At 40.2% G+C, this 19,440-nt stretch overlaps 1 protein-coding gene across 1 annotated transcript in view; it reads right to left on the reverse strand.

Moving 5' to 3' along the window:
• CDKN2D (cyclin dependent kinase inhibitor 2D) overlaps positions 1 to 16,843 on the reverse strand; it is a 320,930-nt gene extending 304,087 nt beyond the window's left edge. The window contains exon 1 of the mRNA XM_044084758.1: positions 16,234 to 16,843. Coding sequence (XP_043940693.1) covers positions 16,234 to 16,380 — 147 coding nt within the window. The 5' untranslated portion in view covers positions 16,381 to 16,843. The remainder of the gene's footprint in view (positions 1 to 16,233) is intronic.
• Between the last annotated feature and the right edge of the window lie 2,597 nt (positions 16,844 to 19,440).

Below are 19,440 nucleotides of genomic sequence, written 5' to 3' on the forward strand. Positions count from 1 at the left end.
CAATGCTAGGAATAAAGGAGGGAGCAGCTACAGTTACAGCAGCAGTCATCATTCGGACATCAACTGCACTTTGTTCATCATATTGATCACTGCTGCATTAGCTATACAGCTACATTATCATAGCTACCTACATTTGGGAGGTGGAAGAAGAGTTAGGAGCCCCTAGAGAATGGTTCTAGTAAAGCTTGATCTAGACAAGGAATCAAGCTTTTAATACTTTGTAAAAATAATGTACAGAGACCCAAGTGGCAGCTTCTAGAATACTTCATTTATGCCTTTTTGAATAGGGTTGGACTTGAAGCCAAGGCCCTGACAGAGTAGGTCTTGACCCTGCCTGGAATAGTTTCATTATGCAGAGTACAACGCAAATAGCCTTAGAGAACCATTTGGAAATAGTCTATTTAGAGACAGATCACCCCCTTCTTAACTTCAGAGGAAATGAACAACTGATTAGATAATCTGAAAAATGTAGTTCTCAACATACTACCCCAGTTGTCTATGGAAATCCACGGTATGGAATATCGTCTCCCCCTCATAGTTGAGGAAAGAAAACGAGGAGATGGATAGATTGCCTTAAAGGCAACTTGGATACCACTTAAGGCATAAAAGGAAGGATTAGTTCTCAAAGATACACTGTCCCTGTGGAAAATTAGACAGGAATGACTCATCACAAGAGCTTGTAATGTATTGCTCTGACCTCTGGAAGAAAGTTGCCAAAGTAAATATTTCCCCAGTTGTCAATAACCTCATTCAGAAATCTTAACCAGTTCAACTGCAGCAAGTGTTAAATTTTATGTTAGAGGAGCTAAGATCCCAAGGAGGGACCCATGGTTTTCTTTGAAGCATCTTATGCAAAACCTTTTTGAGAACATTTAGACATGAGAATGCGCTGAATGAGGATCATCCATGGGCAGTTATGCTAAAAATGTGCAAAAAAAAGATGAACCTTGATAGCAGAATAAACACTAACCTGGTTATCTTGTTGCCATCAATTAGAAAAGCTTTTCCATTTGCCAATATAGAATTTTCTAGTAGCAGGCGTTTGCCTTCATTAGTACCTGCTGCATGACATTAGTAAAAGTAATTAAGACCCAATCATCCACAGGGCCATCTGAAGTTGATGTGCATCAAACACCCCTGCTCTTGGGTGAGTAGCTACAGTCTATGAGGAAGCTTGCGGTAATTACCCCAGGCCATTCCCAAAAGAAAGGAGAACCATGGTTACCCCTGGGCCAGAAGGGAGTCACCACAATGATTTTGAGAGATTCCTTCTGAATCTTCAGAAGTACTCAGAATATTAAATGGAAATGCATACAGGAACACACCTGTCTGAGAAAAAGAACATGCATCTGTCTTCCAGGTCTTCTTACATGGAGTGCTGGAACAAAATCAAGCCAACCAATTGCCTCCTCTCTGAACAAAGAGATCTACTTGAGGAACTTCCTGCAGATGGAGCAAATCTTGGAAAAAGCCCTTAACTAGTTTCTATTTACGAGGGCCTGCAGAATGTAGGATGCCTGCAGAGATTGACTGCAGTGAAGCTATTTACGAGGGCCTGCAGAACATAGGATGCCTGCAGAGAGACTGCAGTGAAGCTATATACAAAGCCAACATGGCTAGTCTGCAAAGGGAGTACTGCCCTGGTCCCCCCTTGCTGACAGATGTACCACAGGACTCTGTTACTGTCTGTAACCACCTGAGTCCTGGGAATTAAAGATGGTTCAGAGAGTTGAATTGAATGCCTTGATCAGGGAAAGCATTTCCTTGATATTTATGTGCTTGTGTCTGTCCTTGATGTCCCGTGCCCCCTACACTTTTATCCCTCCTGAAACTACTCCCCAAAGTCCAAGGCATCTGTGGTAAACTGCTTTGGGGCAAGAAGGGAGAAGGGGTGATGTGGATTTAAGGAAATCAGTTGTCTCCACCAAAAGATTTATTTTCAGACAAACCCCAGCACTAGGATTTAAAAAGATAAAGGGTGCTGATGCTGGGATCAGAGAGAGATTTCAAATACCACTGCATCTTTCTTGTGTGGAGTTTTGCCAAAGGCATTATGAGAATCATGGATGGCAAGAGACCCAAAATCCCGAGTTTTCCCCTTGCAGTGGCCGAAGTCCGAGTGGAAGGACTTGCTGTGGAAGAAAAGCTGATAATCAGTCAAAAGCAAGTATCAGAAAAGTAGCGCTTTCCACCTTAAGATGGTGACAAGCACAGCTACACTAGCCCCAAAACTTCTCATAAGCTTTGGAAGCGGTCTGGCTGTTAAATCCTATGTAGAGTATAACCCAAACAAACAGCTGAGACTACTGTGGCAGGGATTAAATGAGGAGCACTAAATGTTACTTACATTACGCCTGCCTATGCAAGTTTCAAAGCTTTTGTTTTATATATGATGAGACAGGACTTCCAAAGAACCAGTCTCACTGCTAAAGTTTCAGCAATATGACCTTCCTTCCTCCACGGTAACTTCTCCTGAACTATGAGATTTTCTAGATTGGTTTCTCACCATAAGCAAAGAAGGTCTCTTGTAACTACCACTTGTAGAGGTAGTCTACAAAGGCCTTTCTTCTCAGTAAATTTAATAGCAGAGACAGGCATGTATGCCACAGCTTTCATACCTCCAAAATCTTGATAATGTCATCCAGAACAGCATCCTAATGTCTCTAGAGTTTTGGAATCCTACATGTACGGTCTAGTAAACTGGACAATTTAAAATGGCTGCCAAAGATTTCAGTGCTTAAAGAAACACCAAGTTCTCACAATCTTAAAATTCTGTAGAATGAATACTGAATTCTGACCCCACTAGGTGGGACTACTAGCTGCATTGAAACCCAGCGCTGATCGTGGTCTCTGCATCCTGGCAAACAGGATACACACAAGGAACACCTGCAGCCAGAACAGTAGGACCATTCTTCATATGTCTTATATATATATGCTCATTGATTTCTGGAACAAAGGCAATGGGTTGTTAAAAGAAAGGCACGTTGGGGTCCTTCATGAGGGACATATGTTGCCATCAGGGGTGCCAGTAAAAAGTTATGCCAGATCCTGCTGCTCATTACACCACCTCTGTGGTGCTTTAGGCCTCCTGGAGTACAATGTCACTTAAGACAGGTCACTAAAAGTCACTGCCACATACCGCATCCTGGCCACTAAATCATGCATGTGGGTTACGTAACCCATAACACTGAAGGGCAGTGTGTTTAGATGCACAACATACTTCCCAAAACTTGCTGCGTGGTGGTGAGACGACACCAAGACTGTGGAGCTACATTTTTCTTCTGGACTGTAGGAGAAAGTGACAACTGGGCCACTGCCCATAATGAACACTGCTTAGGAAGACAGAAAAATACAAATGGACTTCTGGAACACATGGGCCACAGAATCAAGGTCACCCTGACTGATATTAGCTGCATTCTGTAAAGTACCCACTAATGGCAGGATCTAAAACTTGTGTAGAACTGCACACCTTCTCATAGTCTGTACTGAAAGGGGCCCAAGACACCTGTGTTGCACCACATAGAATAGGTTTACAAATTTGTTGAAAAAAAAAAAAAATCACCTCCACTGTCTTTCATACTCCATGTAGGCTGAGCTCTTAACTGCATGTGATTAGCTTTACAAAAGCTGTCCACTTGCTTTGAAGTCAGGCCTTCACCAGAGTCTGGGGAGAAGGTAAATTAGGGAAGTCAAAGGATCGTAACTAAACACCCGTATGGTAAAAGTTGAAATGAAAATGTTGTCTAATGAGACCTTCCCAGATCAGATGAGGAAGAAAAGGGGTAGGAGGAGGAAAATGTTGGTCTACCACTATTAAAAGAAATGGGGTTTTAATTCAGCTCCCCCAGACTGCTCTACATCCCGACTACTAAACTTCAAGGATGAAACAGAAGCACTCTTGCCGAAAACCAGAGTAAAAAAAAAATCTTAATGACTTTGAGGTGACCACAAGCTTGGATCGTGAGGTGCAACTTCAAGGCAGAATGCACATGTTTACACAAATTTATGTTTATACCATTTATCATTACTTCTGGACATATGTCGGTAATACAAGTTGCACAGGTCAGATTGTAAGACAAGAGGTAGTAGCTTACTAAGATCTATTTAAAACAAACTTTGGTACTTGTGTATAACAAATCTGGTACACAGTGCATGTGTCAGCAAGTAGAATACTGTTGTCAATACACTTGAATCAACAGAAATTGTCATGTTGTTTTAAACAGACCTAGGACCGCAGTGGTAGGAGAGTATAAAATCTCCAGAAACTATCCAAAAAGCTTAACTATCAGAAATCTTAGAAAAAAGAAAGTGGTATTCAAAGTTACTGTTCTTATGAATAGCAGGAATTTGTGTAGGCTGCACCCAAGAACAGCTTCAGTGTAGCCAGCTTAGTCAGCCAAAGAACTAATGTAGACTTTATATGAAGTCTTGTCCTGTTTATTTGCAGTTTTTAGTGCTTTAACTGCAAATCTGTATAGCATTTAAGGGTAAAGTTATTTTTAATCTACTCTGCAATCAAGGAGGACTGCTGTAGCTGCTAGCCTAGCTATTTCTCAGAGTGTCACTCTGCTTGTTCATGCCAAAACTGCAGATGCCCAGTGACGCTCACCAGCCAATAATGTGCAAGTATAGACACAGATGGGTTCATGATCTCCACACTCCTATATGCCTCATCCATTGTGACAAAAACAAAAGACAAAGACCTTCTGCAGTTCTGGTCTTTACTGGCATGCTAGACTCAGCATCTTGAGTGCCAACATTTCAATAAGGAGTCGTCATAAAAGACTAGCATGAAATACGGCCTTCACCTATGCAGAAACCTTTGTGTATTACACACTGTGGCTGCTGCAGTGGTCAGGATTCCTGTGGCATCTTGAGTGCCAACATTTCAATAAGGAGTCGTCATAAAAGACTAGCATGAAATACGGCCTTCACCTATGCAGAAACCTTTGTGTATTACACACTGTGGCTGCTGCAGTGGTCAGGATTCCTGTGGCACCATCCTCCTCCTCACCCATTATGGAGAGAAAATAATCCATCAGGTGTTAATGGTGGGACTGTGGAAGCACCCCCACCCACCAGTCCTGATGTGCTCTGACCCTTTCACATCCCAAGTAATTTGCTGTTCTCAAACACTGTGCCAATGCGCAGTTCCTTCCCTTGACAGCTTTCCTGTCAGACTCAACCCTTGCCTTCGCTCTCTCCTCACCCCCCCATCCTTCCCAAACAGGAGTTCCCCCACATGTCCCGAGAGCATCCATAAGGATGTGGTTCTCTTCAGTAGAAGCCGTTTCTCCTATATCTTTATCCCTGCAGCTACACTATGCTATAACCCAGAAGCATGAACTGAGTATCACAATTAAAATAGACTCGCACACAACAACCACATTGAAACAGTTTAGTAGTAGATATTGCTGTTAATGATTTTTTTGGAAAGATTTACAACTACAATATAAGTCAAACTGAAGTTTGGTAGCAGAGTACTGCAACTGTATGGTGCATTATTTTAATTCTCCTAAGTTACATTTGCAACCAGTAATTGCATATCACCAGACCCATGCTAGTTCATTTTATGCCACTTCCCTACTTCTCTGTAACACTGGTAAAACCCAGAAAGTATCAAAATGTAAATAGCAATCAAAAATTACAACTTACAGCTTCTCACTCTAGTGGTTCATAAGATTCATCATTTAAGGGGGAAAAAATGTCATGCCTTACTTGTAAACATACATTTTTGGTTAACTGATCTTAATGAATTTCTACAATCTTGGTAATTTCCAAGTATTTAATGTAGTTTAATTTGTTTGCACTTTTCCACAGACCGCTGGCAAAAGTTGCAGCTCAGCTTAATATGGTGGCCTCAGTTTAAAGTGAGGCTGATTTACAAGACTCTGATGAAAATGAAGCTCAGCCGGGCTGAGCGCTATGAATTGCACCATAGCACAAGTGTATTCATTTCAACAGGCATAAAATGACTTGGACCTCTCACAGATGAGCTGTATTGAAGGGCACTGAGAAAGTTAATATGTGCGTCAGTGTATGGTAGTTCACAAGCACAATACAGTGAACTATACTATACCTTCTGGGAATGTATAGTATTTGAACAGTTAGTAGAACTTTATTTTTACATTCTACTACTGTATCAGTAAGACCCATACAGCAACTTCCAAATCACTAATCAAAGACTTACTTGAAAGGAGACCCCAACAATTTGAAAAGTTTAAAGAATTATCAAGTATAAGTGCATCATAAAACCACAAGTTCCATTATAAACCTTAACGACATTCTAACTAGTTATTGTACCCAACGATGAAAATAAACAGCTTTTTGAGATACATGTGCACAAAAAAATGCTACCACTCCAACACATACACAGAACTTTTCCACTCGCACAACAGGGGGGGGGGGGGAATACCACCAATGACAAAACACTGCAGAAGTCAATGTGACTGCTTCAGTTCACTTAACAAGCCAACCTTGAAACTATCAGTTCCATGGTTACCACCACTATATGTCTGCATGCGTTGGTAATGCTGATGTCACCTCATAGGAAGTCTTTCACACCCTCTAATCCCTGCCTGCACTTAAAGTTTATCTCTTACTGGCAATTCATGGGATGGCAACTGTCAAGGCCCAGGGTCGAGCCCCAAGCTTGTGTGAAAAATAGTCAAAGTTCCTCCTCTTCTCCTGCTGCAGGAGTCATACTTACAGGGCATGGAGCAACCCACGACGATCACAGAACGGTAAAAGGTTGACATCTGACTGAAGCTTCGGGTTGCCAGTCATCCCCAAGAACAATCTCCTGCTCTGGCCATTGGCACAGATACGACGACCTGCAAGTGGGGGGGGTCCAAACTGGTCAAGCAGGTATCACAGGTGCAGGCTGAAGGCCAAAATTATATAGCAAGTATTTTTTTTTTTTTTTCTGTAAATATAAAGAGTGAGTACTACATACCCAAGGATAAGCAAAATATCACACACAAACTGACAGATAGAACCAGGCTATATTAATGCATGCACCATTATGTACAAATGTACTAAAAATTTGTATTTGAACGTGTATGTGTGAAGTTATAAGAAATGCAATGTATACAGACAAAATGAATGAATTCTGATTTGTTAACATTAGCAATCTTTAAAGAAATGCATCTCTGACATTAAAAGCAATGCAACCTGTTCCCCACCCCCTTCCCAGACACTCTGGTATATCTCAATGTTATCACACCAAAAACAAATGCACATACTGTACATAAAATGTTGCCAGAGAACAAAAGCTGTTATTACTGCTCTAGCAAGCTACAGAAGAGACCACAATAAAATAATTTCAAAACGTTTCCCACTTTTAATGTGGCCTATAACCTGTACAACTCAATTGAACAACAAACAAATCTGCTAGGAGAAAAAATAAAAAAAACGTACAATATGCTGGCTGCGGTGGTACAGCGGTAGCATTGTTACCTCACAGGAAAAGGTTCTCCCGTTCAATTCTCGGCGTGGCTTGGGAGTGCCTTCTGTGTGGAGTCTGCATATCCTCCCCGTAGTTGGGTAGCGTTCGAAAGACACACGTGCATAAATGGGCGTGCCTTCATTGAAGGTTGGGCACCGAGCTGGCACCTCATCATTTCGTAAAAATTCACTGCCAATCATTGGCAGACCAGAGTTTTTCTGTAGCGACCACTTACAAGGAAAAAGCCGAAAAACAAACAACAATGCTGACCCTTAAACTTATACTTTGTTGAAGCACCTTTTGATTTAAATTACAGCTTTCAGTCTTCTTTGGTACACACATGCCATCAAAGAGACTGATTAACCCCAAATAAATAAAGTTCAGCTGTCCTTGTAGGATTTTCCTGACATTTACTCAGTTGCCTCTACAGCAAAAGCCATGGTTCGCAGAGAGCTTACAAAAGCATCAAAGGGATCTCATTGTTGAAAGGTATCAGTCAGGAGAAGGGTACAAAAACATTTCCACAGCATTGGATATACCATGGAACACAGTGAAGACAGTCATCAAAAAGTGGAGAAAATATGGGACAACAGTGGCATTGCAAAACTGGATGGCCCTCCAAAATTGATAAAAAGACAAAACGAAAATTGCTCAGGGAGGCTGCCAAGAGACCTACAGCAACAATGAAGGAGCTGCAGGAATTAAGTACTGGTTGTGTACTACATGTGACAACAATTTCCTATATTCTCCATATGTCTGGGCTATTAGTGTTGCAAGACAGAAGCCTTCTCTTACACAAAAACATCCAGTCCCAGCTAAAATTTGCAAAACAATAAATCACGTCTCCCAAAAGCATGTGGGAAAATGTGTTATAGTCTGACGAGACCAAGGTAGAACTTTTTGGCCACAATTCCAAAAGGCACATTTGGCACAAAAACAACTTTGCATCACTAAAAGAACACCACCCCCATGGTGAAGCATGGTGGTAGCAGTATCATGCTTTGAGATGGATTTTCTTCAGCTGGAACTGGGGCTTTAGTCAAGGTAGAGGGGAATTATGAACAGTTCCAAATACCAGTCACTTAGCCCAAAACCTTCAGGCGTCTGCGAGAAAGCAGAAGATGAAGAGGAATTTCACCTTTCAACACAACAATGACCCCAAACATACATCCAAATCAACAAAAGAATGGCTTCACTAGAAGAAAATTAAAATTTTGGAATGCCCCTACCAGAGCCCATACCTAAATCCAACAGAAAATCTGTGGGGTGACCCGGAGAGGGCTGTGCACAAGAAAAACATGGCATTTTAACAGGGGTGTGTACACATTTTATATCCACTGTATATTTTCTTTAAGCACCCACTATATCCGATCTAAAAGAAAAAAAAAAAAGTTTGTTAAAAATCAATTTCACGGATGGGCACACAGCCATAGCATAGTACAGTATGCATACCTTTTCTTATTAAACTAAAGCCGAGGAGTAACACACCTTTCAGGAACAGTCTCCGGGAAAATGGAAATATTTAACAGAAGGCATTTCTTCTTCTTTTGGCTTTTCCCGGTTAGGGGTCGCCACAGCGGATCACCTGTCTGCTCGTGATTGGCAGTGAAGTTTTACGGTGTCGAGTTGCCAGCGGCGCCCAACCTTCCAGAGAAGGCACACACGCATGTGATCATGCCTAGGGCCAATTTAGAGTATCCAATCCACCTACAGCATGTCTTTGGGATGTGGGAGGAAACCGGAGCACCTGGAGAAACCCATGTGACCACAGGGAGGACATGCAGACTCCGCACAGAAGGCACTCCAGCTGAGGATCAAACCATTGAAAATCTCGCTCTGAGGAGAGTATTAATAATTTAATATAATTTTGGAAGATACGTTTAACAGATCCCATGTAAACAAATCCCACAGCAGCTACTGAAGAGAGCAGAGGAAGTTCCCTGATGCCCTGGTTAAATGTCCTCTCATAATAGAAATACCATTTCACGTCTAACATAGTCAAAAGTAAAATAAATTCATTAGAATATTAAAATAAACAAAGATGCAGTGTCTGTTCCATTTTGTAGAGGAAGAAAACCATTTGTATTTGAAAGTGTTCAGCAAAAAAACTTGTAATCAGGTGGACAAATAATGAAATAACCCTAAGTAAACTTTGCACCAGAGTCACTAGTAGTACCATTTGGCAGCACTATTTATCAATCAAATGAAGCATGCAGTAAATCTGTGCATTAAACATTTACACAGTCAATAAAATTATGTAACAGCAACTTACGAGTTCCTTGTCTCCATTTTGCACTCCCCTTTTATTTTCCATTTTTCTCCCTCATGTTCCTTTTTCCACAGGTCCAGAGATCCCAAGGACAGCCTAACCTTTTACTGCTCAGGTCAGGAAGAGATCACCATCTCCCTCTACCCACACAGGGAAACATTCATAGGGTAAGGGGCAAGTGGTGCCAGTTCTGTAAGCATCCCAGTGGGACATAGCCTGGAAAGATAAACTGCACAAGCCCTGGGACCTGGCTAAGGAAGCACTACAGGGATGCCTTCCAACACACACAAGAACTCCTCCAAAGGTTGCAGCCTTTCTGAACCAATCAGCTCTGTTTATAGAGCCGCTGTAAAAACTTCCACCCCCTACTGAAAATATCTGATGCCCTCCAGACTAAGGCGAGGGCTGCTCCAAAACTTCCTATCCCTCTCCCTTTTGTGTCAGTGTATCTGTATGTTGTAGGTCCCCCGCCACTGTCAGCTCACCACATTTGTCCCACTTTCCTCTACTCTTCCCTATACAAATCTTCCCTTCTTCTACCCCCAACTTCCCTGTTATATATGAAAAGTGAAAAATATCCATCTCCTGCCAAAAACACTGCATCTATCCTCTTCCAATGCCTTCCATTTGTCTACTCCCCCCCCCACACACACACATTTCTTGCTGTCCCATCTTTACTATTCCAACCTTGTAAATATCCAAGTGTCAGAATAAGGTCACCTACCTACTCAGTAAATAACAGTTTCTTTTTTACATTCTAATCTACATAGCTGTTCTGACAGTCAGTAAATATATGCAGGCTTGTGTAAACACCCTCACCTCTCAAGTCCAAGCCTAAGCAGAGGGCACCCCAGCTGGGAACCAAACTGGGTGACCAAGAACAGAGAGACAAAAATACTAACCACTACACCACTATGCCCCCAGAAAGGCTTAAAGATAAAATTTAAATCACATTTCTCCATTACACAGAATGTTCAGTCCTGGGTTGCCACCCCCCCCCCCCCCAAAAAAAAAAAAAAACACTAGCCAGAGAAAACCAGTTTAAGCTCAGATACAAACCACTGGACAGAATGGTACCAGAAGAACCCAAGAGAGGAAGAAAAATATTATACATGCAGCACCTTGAGCTGTCACATGAAACAGTATTAGGGGATGTTAACTTTATGCAGAAGTTACTCCAGAGGACTGACTCTTCCAATAGAGCTGTAACACTTATCTAGTATCAGAATTCTACACTAGAAGCATCTTGGGTTGTGCTGGAAATTATACACTTTCATTGGGCTTAACCACCCCACACTCCTCAGTACCTGCACTGGACCTGTTTGCAAACCCCAGCTTCATTCTTTCACTGACAGTCAGTCAGTCACCTACCAATCTTAAAAAAAAATCTGTCCAAAAGAACCAGAGATCCCAAAGATGATGAATTTGAGTTTTGTAAAAAAAACGACACTATTGTCAGTTTAAAATGCAACCCTGCATTTACATACAAGATCAAGACAGACTATGTGAAACTCTTATTTTTTTTTTTTATTCTGAGTCCATACTACTTTTAAGTTTGAAAAGTTAGCTGGAATAACCAGGCGGTGCGGTGGTTAGGTGAAAAAAAGGCAAGAATAAGTGGAAATTATTGAACCCCTGGGGGATGTAGCAGTAAACTTCTAGAAGCTACTATAACTGTAGAAAAAGCAATAACAGTATGAACAGTTTCTTCTTATCTTCTGGTAAAGTCTACAGACTGTTTCTAAGATTAAAGAAGCTGGCATCAATATATTAAAAGATAAAAGTGCCTTGGCTTAATCCACGATTTTAAACTTGCTGGTATGCCCATCTTTTCTCAACATGCATCCACGAAGTATAGTTTATACTTAATGCCACCAGCGTTAAGTAAATACCTTCTTCCTTCAAGTTTCCAGGCTATAGTACCCCAGGTCTCTTCCTGTGCTACCAAGATAATTGAAATGGTGACATCTGTAGGAATTTAACTAGTTTATGCCATTAAGTCTGATGACATATGATTATATCACCTTTTTTGTCTGTATTCAAATCACTTCCAGTTAATATAAATTCATTTTTTGTTCCAGATGTGATTTGAGTGATTCATAGGTTGATACTAGGCTATCTGCCCGAGGGCATTTATAAGCCTAGCCAATGTGTGTTTGGCTTTCACCACCCTTTTAGATTAGTGGACTGTGCCTCTGTATAGTAGGTCACAGAAGGTTTAAAAGTTATTCCCTTCCTGGATTTATCATTGTAAAGAACACAGAAAACAAGCCATTTGGAATGAATAAAGCTTTTTAGGAGCATAAACACGTTTAACCCTTTAAAAAGCTGATGTATCTTTACAATGCACTGTGCTATTCAGTAACACAACTAACTTCTCCAGTTATACTATCAATGCAGCAAAAATAATCCAGTGCTAGTGCAGGATGCTTCAAACTAGGATTTTCCTATCAGACAAGTACCACGCCTGCTTGATGTTTATCTGTTTTAAGCTTGCACCCACCAAATTGTTTAGTCTACAAAAATGAAAACAAGGGAGCTGGGTGGGGTTAAAGTATCATTTCAAATCTCTTCCTTTTGAGAATCTGACTGACCCAAACAAACAAAAAAATAAATCAGCAAACTGAAGTCGTTTACAGAAAGATAAATTTAACTTAATTTCCGAGTGCCACAGCCAATGTTACTGAATGTACCCCAATTTATCCAAGAAATGCACAATAGCAGCAGGAAATTTATGGTTTAACTCTTATAATGTTACTACTGCCCTCATGAAAACATGCCCCCTGCAAATCCAGACCAGTTCTGTCCGACTTGTACCTTGTATTTATTTCTGCACCTTTTCTAAATTATATCCACACCACTCATTTTTCTGTATAGTGTTAAATCAAGCAAACATTCTCCCAACCTATACTGAGAGTCAAGAAAATGTTTAATGTTCAGCTCTCAAGTGAGGCCATCACTCAAGGTTGATTTGCAGACCCTCTGTACAGTTTAAACCCCATAACCTTTAAGCGATCAAGTTTCAGACTACCTTCCAAAAAATGACAAGAACACTGCAGTGAGAACAGAGAAAGCGCAACTACTACATTTTACTTCATTAACCTGCAAGTGGACTGGTCCCCAGACCCCTTTTCATTCACAATCTAGGCTTACTATGCAGCCCATACTAAATTACAGCAGCACTTTTCTCCTCCCAGACACAATACTGAAGGACAAAGTGCAACGAACTCTCTGAACCAAAACTCACACTGCTACGTTAATAAAAGCTTTTAGAAGTACAAACTCTAGTCAAAGTCTAGCATGGTGGGTCTCTCAAGTCCCATCAGAGGCATGCATTTCATATGTGTATGCTTATTTTATACAACATACTTTTCTAAAACATGCCATGAATAAGCAATATACCCCCTTATTTTCTATATTCATTAATAATTTTCCATTGGTTAACCGGGTAAGTACACCTGTCCTACAAAATATATATATATATATATATATATATATATATATATATATATATATATATATATATATAATCTCATGTGCTATATTATAAACAATTACATATACATGCGCATTTATCATTTTCTTTAACTTGCTCATGTCATTTACTCATGTTCTCGTGTCCCAAGTCAGGGCCGAAATGGGTCTACATAGCCCAGTTAGATGCGTCAGTGCTGAGCAGTTTGCTACCAATTTAAAATATGCTTGTTGAAGTTCATTTCGCAAGTCATCATTAGATTTACTGCTTTTGAATAAACAGACTAACCCAACATGATTCTAAGGGGAAGATGGAGCTTACCAATCCAAGTAGGCCACATTCCCAGTGCAGTCACGGGCTGCCATGTGCGAGCCCATTCTTGGTGACCCCTTTTCTGCGACAGTCAGAATCATGTTATAAAAGCACCGCGTTTACAAACTCAATTTAACTAGAATCAACAAACATCCTGTGCTACTGCTCAGCAGCAGAAACATTAGGAAATTCTACAAACCTCTCCTAAATTCTGCCAAATTATTTTCTATAATGCAAAAAGGCGAAATGCTATAGAACCAGAGTATTTCTACTACCATCTGTTAACTGTTCACCAAAAAACACACACTGTACCAAACAGCTGCTCCCTCCTTGCCATGGACACTTCTTAAATTCTACAAACTCAAACTTTTTTCACGACAAGAAATACAGTCATTTTTGGTAAACAGTAAAAACCCAGTAAACATAAAGGTTTGTTTCAAATCTTTAATATGGCTTAATGTATACCTGGAAGAATAAATAAGAGAAGGCAGTGAAGTCAAAAAGAGATGTTTGTTTCAGAAATCTTAACAGCTTTAATCTGGCTTAATGTACACCTAGAAGAACAAATAAAAGAAGGCAGTGAAGTCAAAACCATATGACTGGAGATGGTGCTTATTATTATGGTTACAGGCTTCCAGTTTCCACTACTTCTATCCCCCCCCCCCCCACAGATGGGCAAGTACTAAAAAAAGTTAAATGTAAAAACAGGGTTAAGCAAGAACTTGTCTGCAGGAGACACAACTCAGTTCCCTGCCATAAAATTCATGTTTGAGCACAACGTCAAGAGTAGTTTACAAAACAAGTTAGGAAGTCTGGCAAATGTACCGTGTTAAACTTTAGAGACAGAAGAACACCAAAAGCTGTTTGACGGGTTCAGTACATACTTCAATGTAGCTATCTACATCTTGTTAACTAGGACATGTGGCTAGGTGGTGTTATCCAGTCACAAGGGATGTGCATGCAGTAGCATTCCTGTTTTTATCCTATGCAATTCATACATATTGTACTGGTATCTGAAGAAATACAATTACTTTGTACATGTAAATAAGTTACTGTTCAGCTGTATTATGTGTGGCCCTAGTTTAGGCGAACTGCTTACCATACTATATTGGAGATTTTTTATTACATAGTTTGCAGGTGGGTTAATGTATTGGATGAGGAGCTTTTCTCCCCAGACTTCGTCTGAAAAAGGACAGCTAGTCCAGTAAGATTATCTTTGTCTCACTCTCACATACACATGGGTTGTTGTTCTTTAGTCATTCATCACTACATTAGAAGGCACTTGGGTAAAACTGCAAATCATTAGTAAAGATTGCTGTCTGTACTGTGCACTACGATCCAAAAAGGGCAAGTAAATAAAACCATTGTGGTCCATAAGTTTTAAGATGCAACTTGTGAAACAAAATAAATAAAAAAAAAAAAAAAATCAATCCCATATACCAAGATAAAATACAGAAATTAAACACGTTTCAGAAAGGATATGCATGTCCAGATTTTTGCCTCATATTTGTAGTCTGTTTTTTCTTAAAATCTGTGGTCACTAAATAAATGTATACATTTGAGTTTCAGACTCCATATACTTCAGAAAGACTAAGACAAATGTTTTTTATAAACTTAAAACATTTGCTAGAATAACAGGAACATTTAAATTCTGCCCATGTTTTGGTTCTTGTCCCCCCGTTATGTCAGGCTTCACCCAGAGTTTTGCTCTAAGAGATTTAGAGATATCGGCAAACCTTCGGGGAAAAAAAAAAAAAAAAACACACAAGGAACGTACAAACAGTACTGATACATACAAATCCACAAAAACATTAAATTCCATGGACATAAAAAAAACCTGTCAAAAAGGTTTCGCCTTTTGAATGTTAAGGGATGCCTCAAACGAGTTACATTCAATGGGAGTCCTTTCCTTCCACCAAACACAAACCAAGGGCAGACGAGTCTTACTACCAAAGAGCTGCGAAAACACACCAGAAAGCGAACTTTAAAGGCCACGAAATAAAAACAAATACATCAGTTGTACCAATGGCTATGCGCCAAAATACAAAATGACGCACCACATCTACAAGATTGTAAATAATCAATTTGATCAACTCCTGCAACATACCTAGCAACCACACCTTTCAAGTTGTTAAAGTTAGTGATTTGGTTAGAAATGGTGGAAGATTTATCTTAACGTTAATTCCCATTTATTTAGATTTTTAAGTGTACCCCTGACAATTTCTGAATATGTCACAAAGGTTGAGAGCTATGCGGGCATCTACAGATCAATTTTCTCTCACTCTTGTCATAATAACCCAAACTACCGTAGCTTCACAATATGTGCAAAAACTCAGGTTATCTAAATAATATCGATGACATCCTCTCCAATGATTGCAGAGTTGCTACGGGTGGCCGAGTGAGCCTCAAAATGTATTCAAATTTAAAAAAGTCATATATCCCAGATTATCTCCAAAACATAATGGACAAACGATCGGGACTATTGACAATATTTACTCTCAGTCCCACCGATTTTATATGCCATTGCCTCTTCTCAAAACTACTAAAACAGGTCTTTTAAATAAATCTGTACTTAAAATAGATTTCTTCCTCAGCTTACACTTTCAAATATAATGTCACGTATTGGTTCTCAAAGCCTGTCACAGTGTCACTGATCATGGAGACGTTATAGTAAACAATGATCGGTATGTAGATCTCCCATTGCCCAGTGTTGGATCCACCGTCACGTACCTGTAGAGCGGTTCTTCCAAAACGATTCACAGCATCAGGATGTAACAGCTCCTCGCGCAGTAAACGCCTCACCTCGGCAAGGTCCCCCTTGGCAGCAGCGGAGGTGAGTCGATTACCGTCGCTCACCTCCCGCCTCAGTAACAGCATCTCCCCGCCTTGGGTCGCCGTGGTACTGGTAATACGGTTAGGTCACCAGTTCAAAAAAATAAGTCCCCCTGGCAAAATAATCTTCTGGTCTGAGTAGGGTCTCCTCAGAAATCGTCTTACTGTTGAAGACTCCTGGAGATAACAAGCAAATACCAACTGGTCATACTGGCTACCATGTTAACACGAATGGAATGATGGTTGTCCTGATTGAAACTGTGCCAGCTGTTTCTCAAGACGGTCACCCCCAACAACTACACCCCCGCTCCTGCTTTCCTTCACCGCCCGGCGACAGTGATCCCAAGCCCTCAGTCCGCCCACTCAGCCAAGCCACCTCCACGTGGGTTTTATCACTCCAATGTTTGTGTTTTTCGTAAAGGAATACACGGTCACAACCAGTCAGCAGCAGTGTAACGCTCCTAGAGTAAAGTCTCTGGTCCAATCAGCAGCCAGCAAGTGCCTGTCGCTGGGCGGGCGGGGTACGGTTTGTTTGCGAATGTGTGTGAACTGGAGCGCCGCCGAGTCACTGCCAGTTGGTAGCGGAGGTGGCAGATTTTGAAAAAGGGCGCGGCGCGATGTTTCTTGGCGGGCGGGATATTCAAAATAAGCTTAGATGCAAGTCGTAGAAGAGTATCGGCGAAAGGCGGGTCTTTGAAGAGGGTGAAATAGCAATCCTTAGTGAATTAATCTGCTTAAGGGATAGGGGTGTTCCTCCTTCTATAAGTTAGGGTCCAGGGATACATTTTTAAGAAAAAAAATAGTGCAAACTGACGGAGAGGCCACTCTCCTGTTTACTAAGTAACGGAGTTATCAGATTTCAAGTACCTTAGGCAACGCCTTTTACGGTGTAATGTTTGACCTTAACTGTGATTTTTTTTTTTTTTGCTGCAGTGTTTTGTTATACTATTGCATCATATAACGGACGCTGAAGAAAAACATTAACAAGAACCGTTAAACGGAAGAGATTTTCAAAGTTAATCAGAAAATAACGCAGTTGTTTACTAAACGCCACAATACGTTAAGAAAAAGAAATCCTTCAGGTAGTTACGCAAGTAAACGTCCGTATGTAAGCTGCCTTGTTGAATGGCAGCTTAACTTGTCTGAAGAAGCAGCTTTGTGATGACAATAAAACAACCGACTAATTACTTTTAGGCAACTTGACAGGCAGGGTTTATTGTAAAAAGTTTCACACTTGACTGTACCAAATACTTGATAGGACCAGGAGGAACTCGTTCCCGAACTCCTTCGCTGTTGTTCAGCACTCCTCGTTTATAGTTAATTGACTGGTAAAACACAAGACAAAGACAACAGAAGAAGCTTAAGTAATTACTGACAAATAGACACATATTAGATATATTTAGTACTTTATAACATATAACGTACTGTCTCTGAATGTGATGCTACAGTGGTTCATTAATTGAGTTAGGGACTTTGTTGATCAGTTGTGTTAAAAGAAGTTATACGTTGCCAGTGGCTGTAAAAACAACTAAACATCCCACACAGCGCGGATTTTGTACAAGAAGAGGTAAACATCCCACCCTCAAACACACATTTAATGAGGTCACTGTTAGGTGTCATAGAGCAGTGTCACCTCACTAAATTCTTTAACTTGACTTTGACTTTTGAGTTGTTTAAAGTACATTGTTTAATTTAATCACGTTGCTTTCTACACTCGAACTGCCTGGGGCATCCTAAAAAGTATATTTGTTATACTAGGCTTACTTGCGTTATCACACTGCTTTTCAACCACGATCTGAACAATTTAGATTATTGATATAACACGGCGTTTTCGGACAATTAAGAAGAAAGAATTGCCGGTGTATGATATTGGGGGGACAATTTTAGTACTAATTTTCCGAACCATTGTCAACGAAGGTGTGGGGGTTATAAGGTTACATTTCTTAAGAATCAAGGACAGACATTAGACTAGTGATGGTTAAATGGCCAAATTCAGGGTCACCTTTCAGATATTAGTACTAACCGTTCAGAAATTTGATGGTACAAAATGGTTTGTATTAATATGAAATTTTTGAAGACTAGAAAGTATGTAACTAAAATGTTTGACGTTATTTAGTAACCGTTAATGGTGTGTTCTCAGAAAATAAGATTGTATGAGAGACACGAACTCTGCGAAACAGGCACAGTATTCTTGGGAGCTGGTGTACAAGTCTGTGTGTACAGCTCAGAAATCCTGGCTATGCCTTATCCACATTAGTTTGTGTTGTGCAGCCATTTGAGAATTTCGCTGAACTTTTTCGGTCTCAAAATAGCAAATTACGTAGTTCTGGAATTGTACAGAATTTGGCTGAACTTTTTCGGTCTCAAAATAGCAAATTACGTAGTTCTGGAATTGTACAGAAATGATCAGACTATATAATTTTTATATATACTATACACAATAAGCTGTTTTTTATGGAGTGCAAAATAATTTTAAATAAATTTTGCAAGCCACAATAAAATGTAGGGCATACTTTGGCTGTACATTTATCAACAACTGAAACGTGCTTCTGGGTTGGTAGGAGACATTTTGAAGTACTTTGCCTAAATACTATAAAAAATCTGTGGTGTCTTGTCTCTAGCAGGTAACTGAATTTATGTTCCTGTACTCTCTGCAGTTTAGCATGAGGGCTCAGATAGAGCCTGTTACTTTTAACAGTTTTGGAGGGATACAGTGAAAGCATTCAGATGAAAGGCATTTAAAATCCAGAATATTTTTATTGTTGCTTAAATAGTGTACTCCCCTAGAAAAATGTATACCGTGAGAGAAAGTATGCCTTTTCCTAAGAATACAGAATATGTGACTTGTGCTGTCATGCCATTTTTACTGACTCGGATCTTATTTTTTTTAATATTGTTCATTTTTTAGTGTGACAGAGCAAAATTCTGATAAAAATAATTATGGGAAAAATCAAGGGCAATTGAGAGGTATGTGGGGGTTATTGCACTCCTGAAGTGCTGTCCTTTAGATGACCTGTTAAACTAAGGTCCACTGTGCTTGAGATGGTGGTAGTGTAGATGGATGTTAAAAGCTTGTCATGGTAGAACTTTCATCAGTGCTTTGGT

The sequence above is a fragment of the Protopterus annectens genome, chromosome 9.part0, assembly GCF_019279795.1.
Source record: "Protopterus annectens isolate FY-2018-M chromosome 9.part0, PAN1.0, whole genome shotgun sequence".
Taxonomy (NCBI): Eukaryota; Metazoa; Chordata; order Ceratodontiformes; family Protopteridae; genus Protopterus; species Protopterus annectens.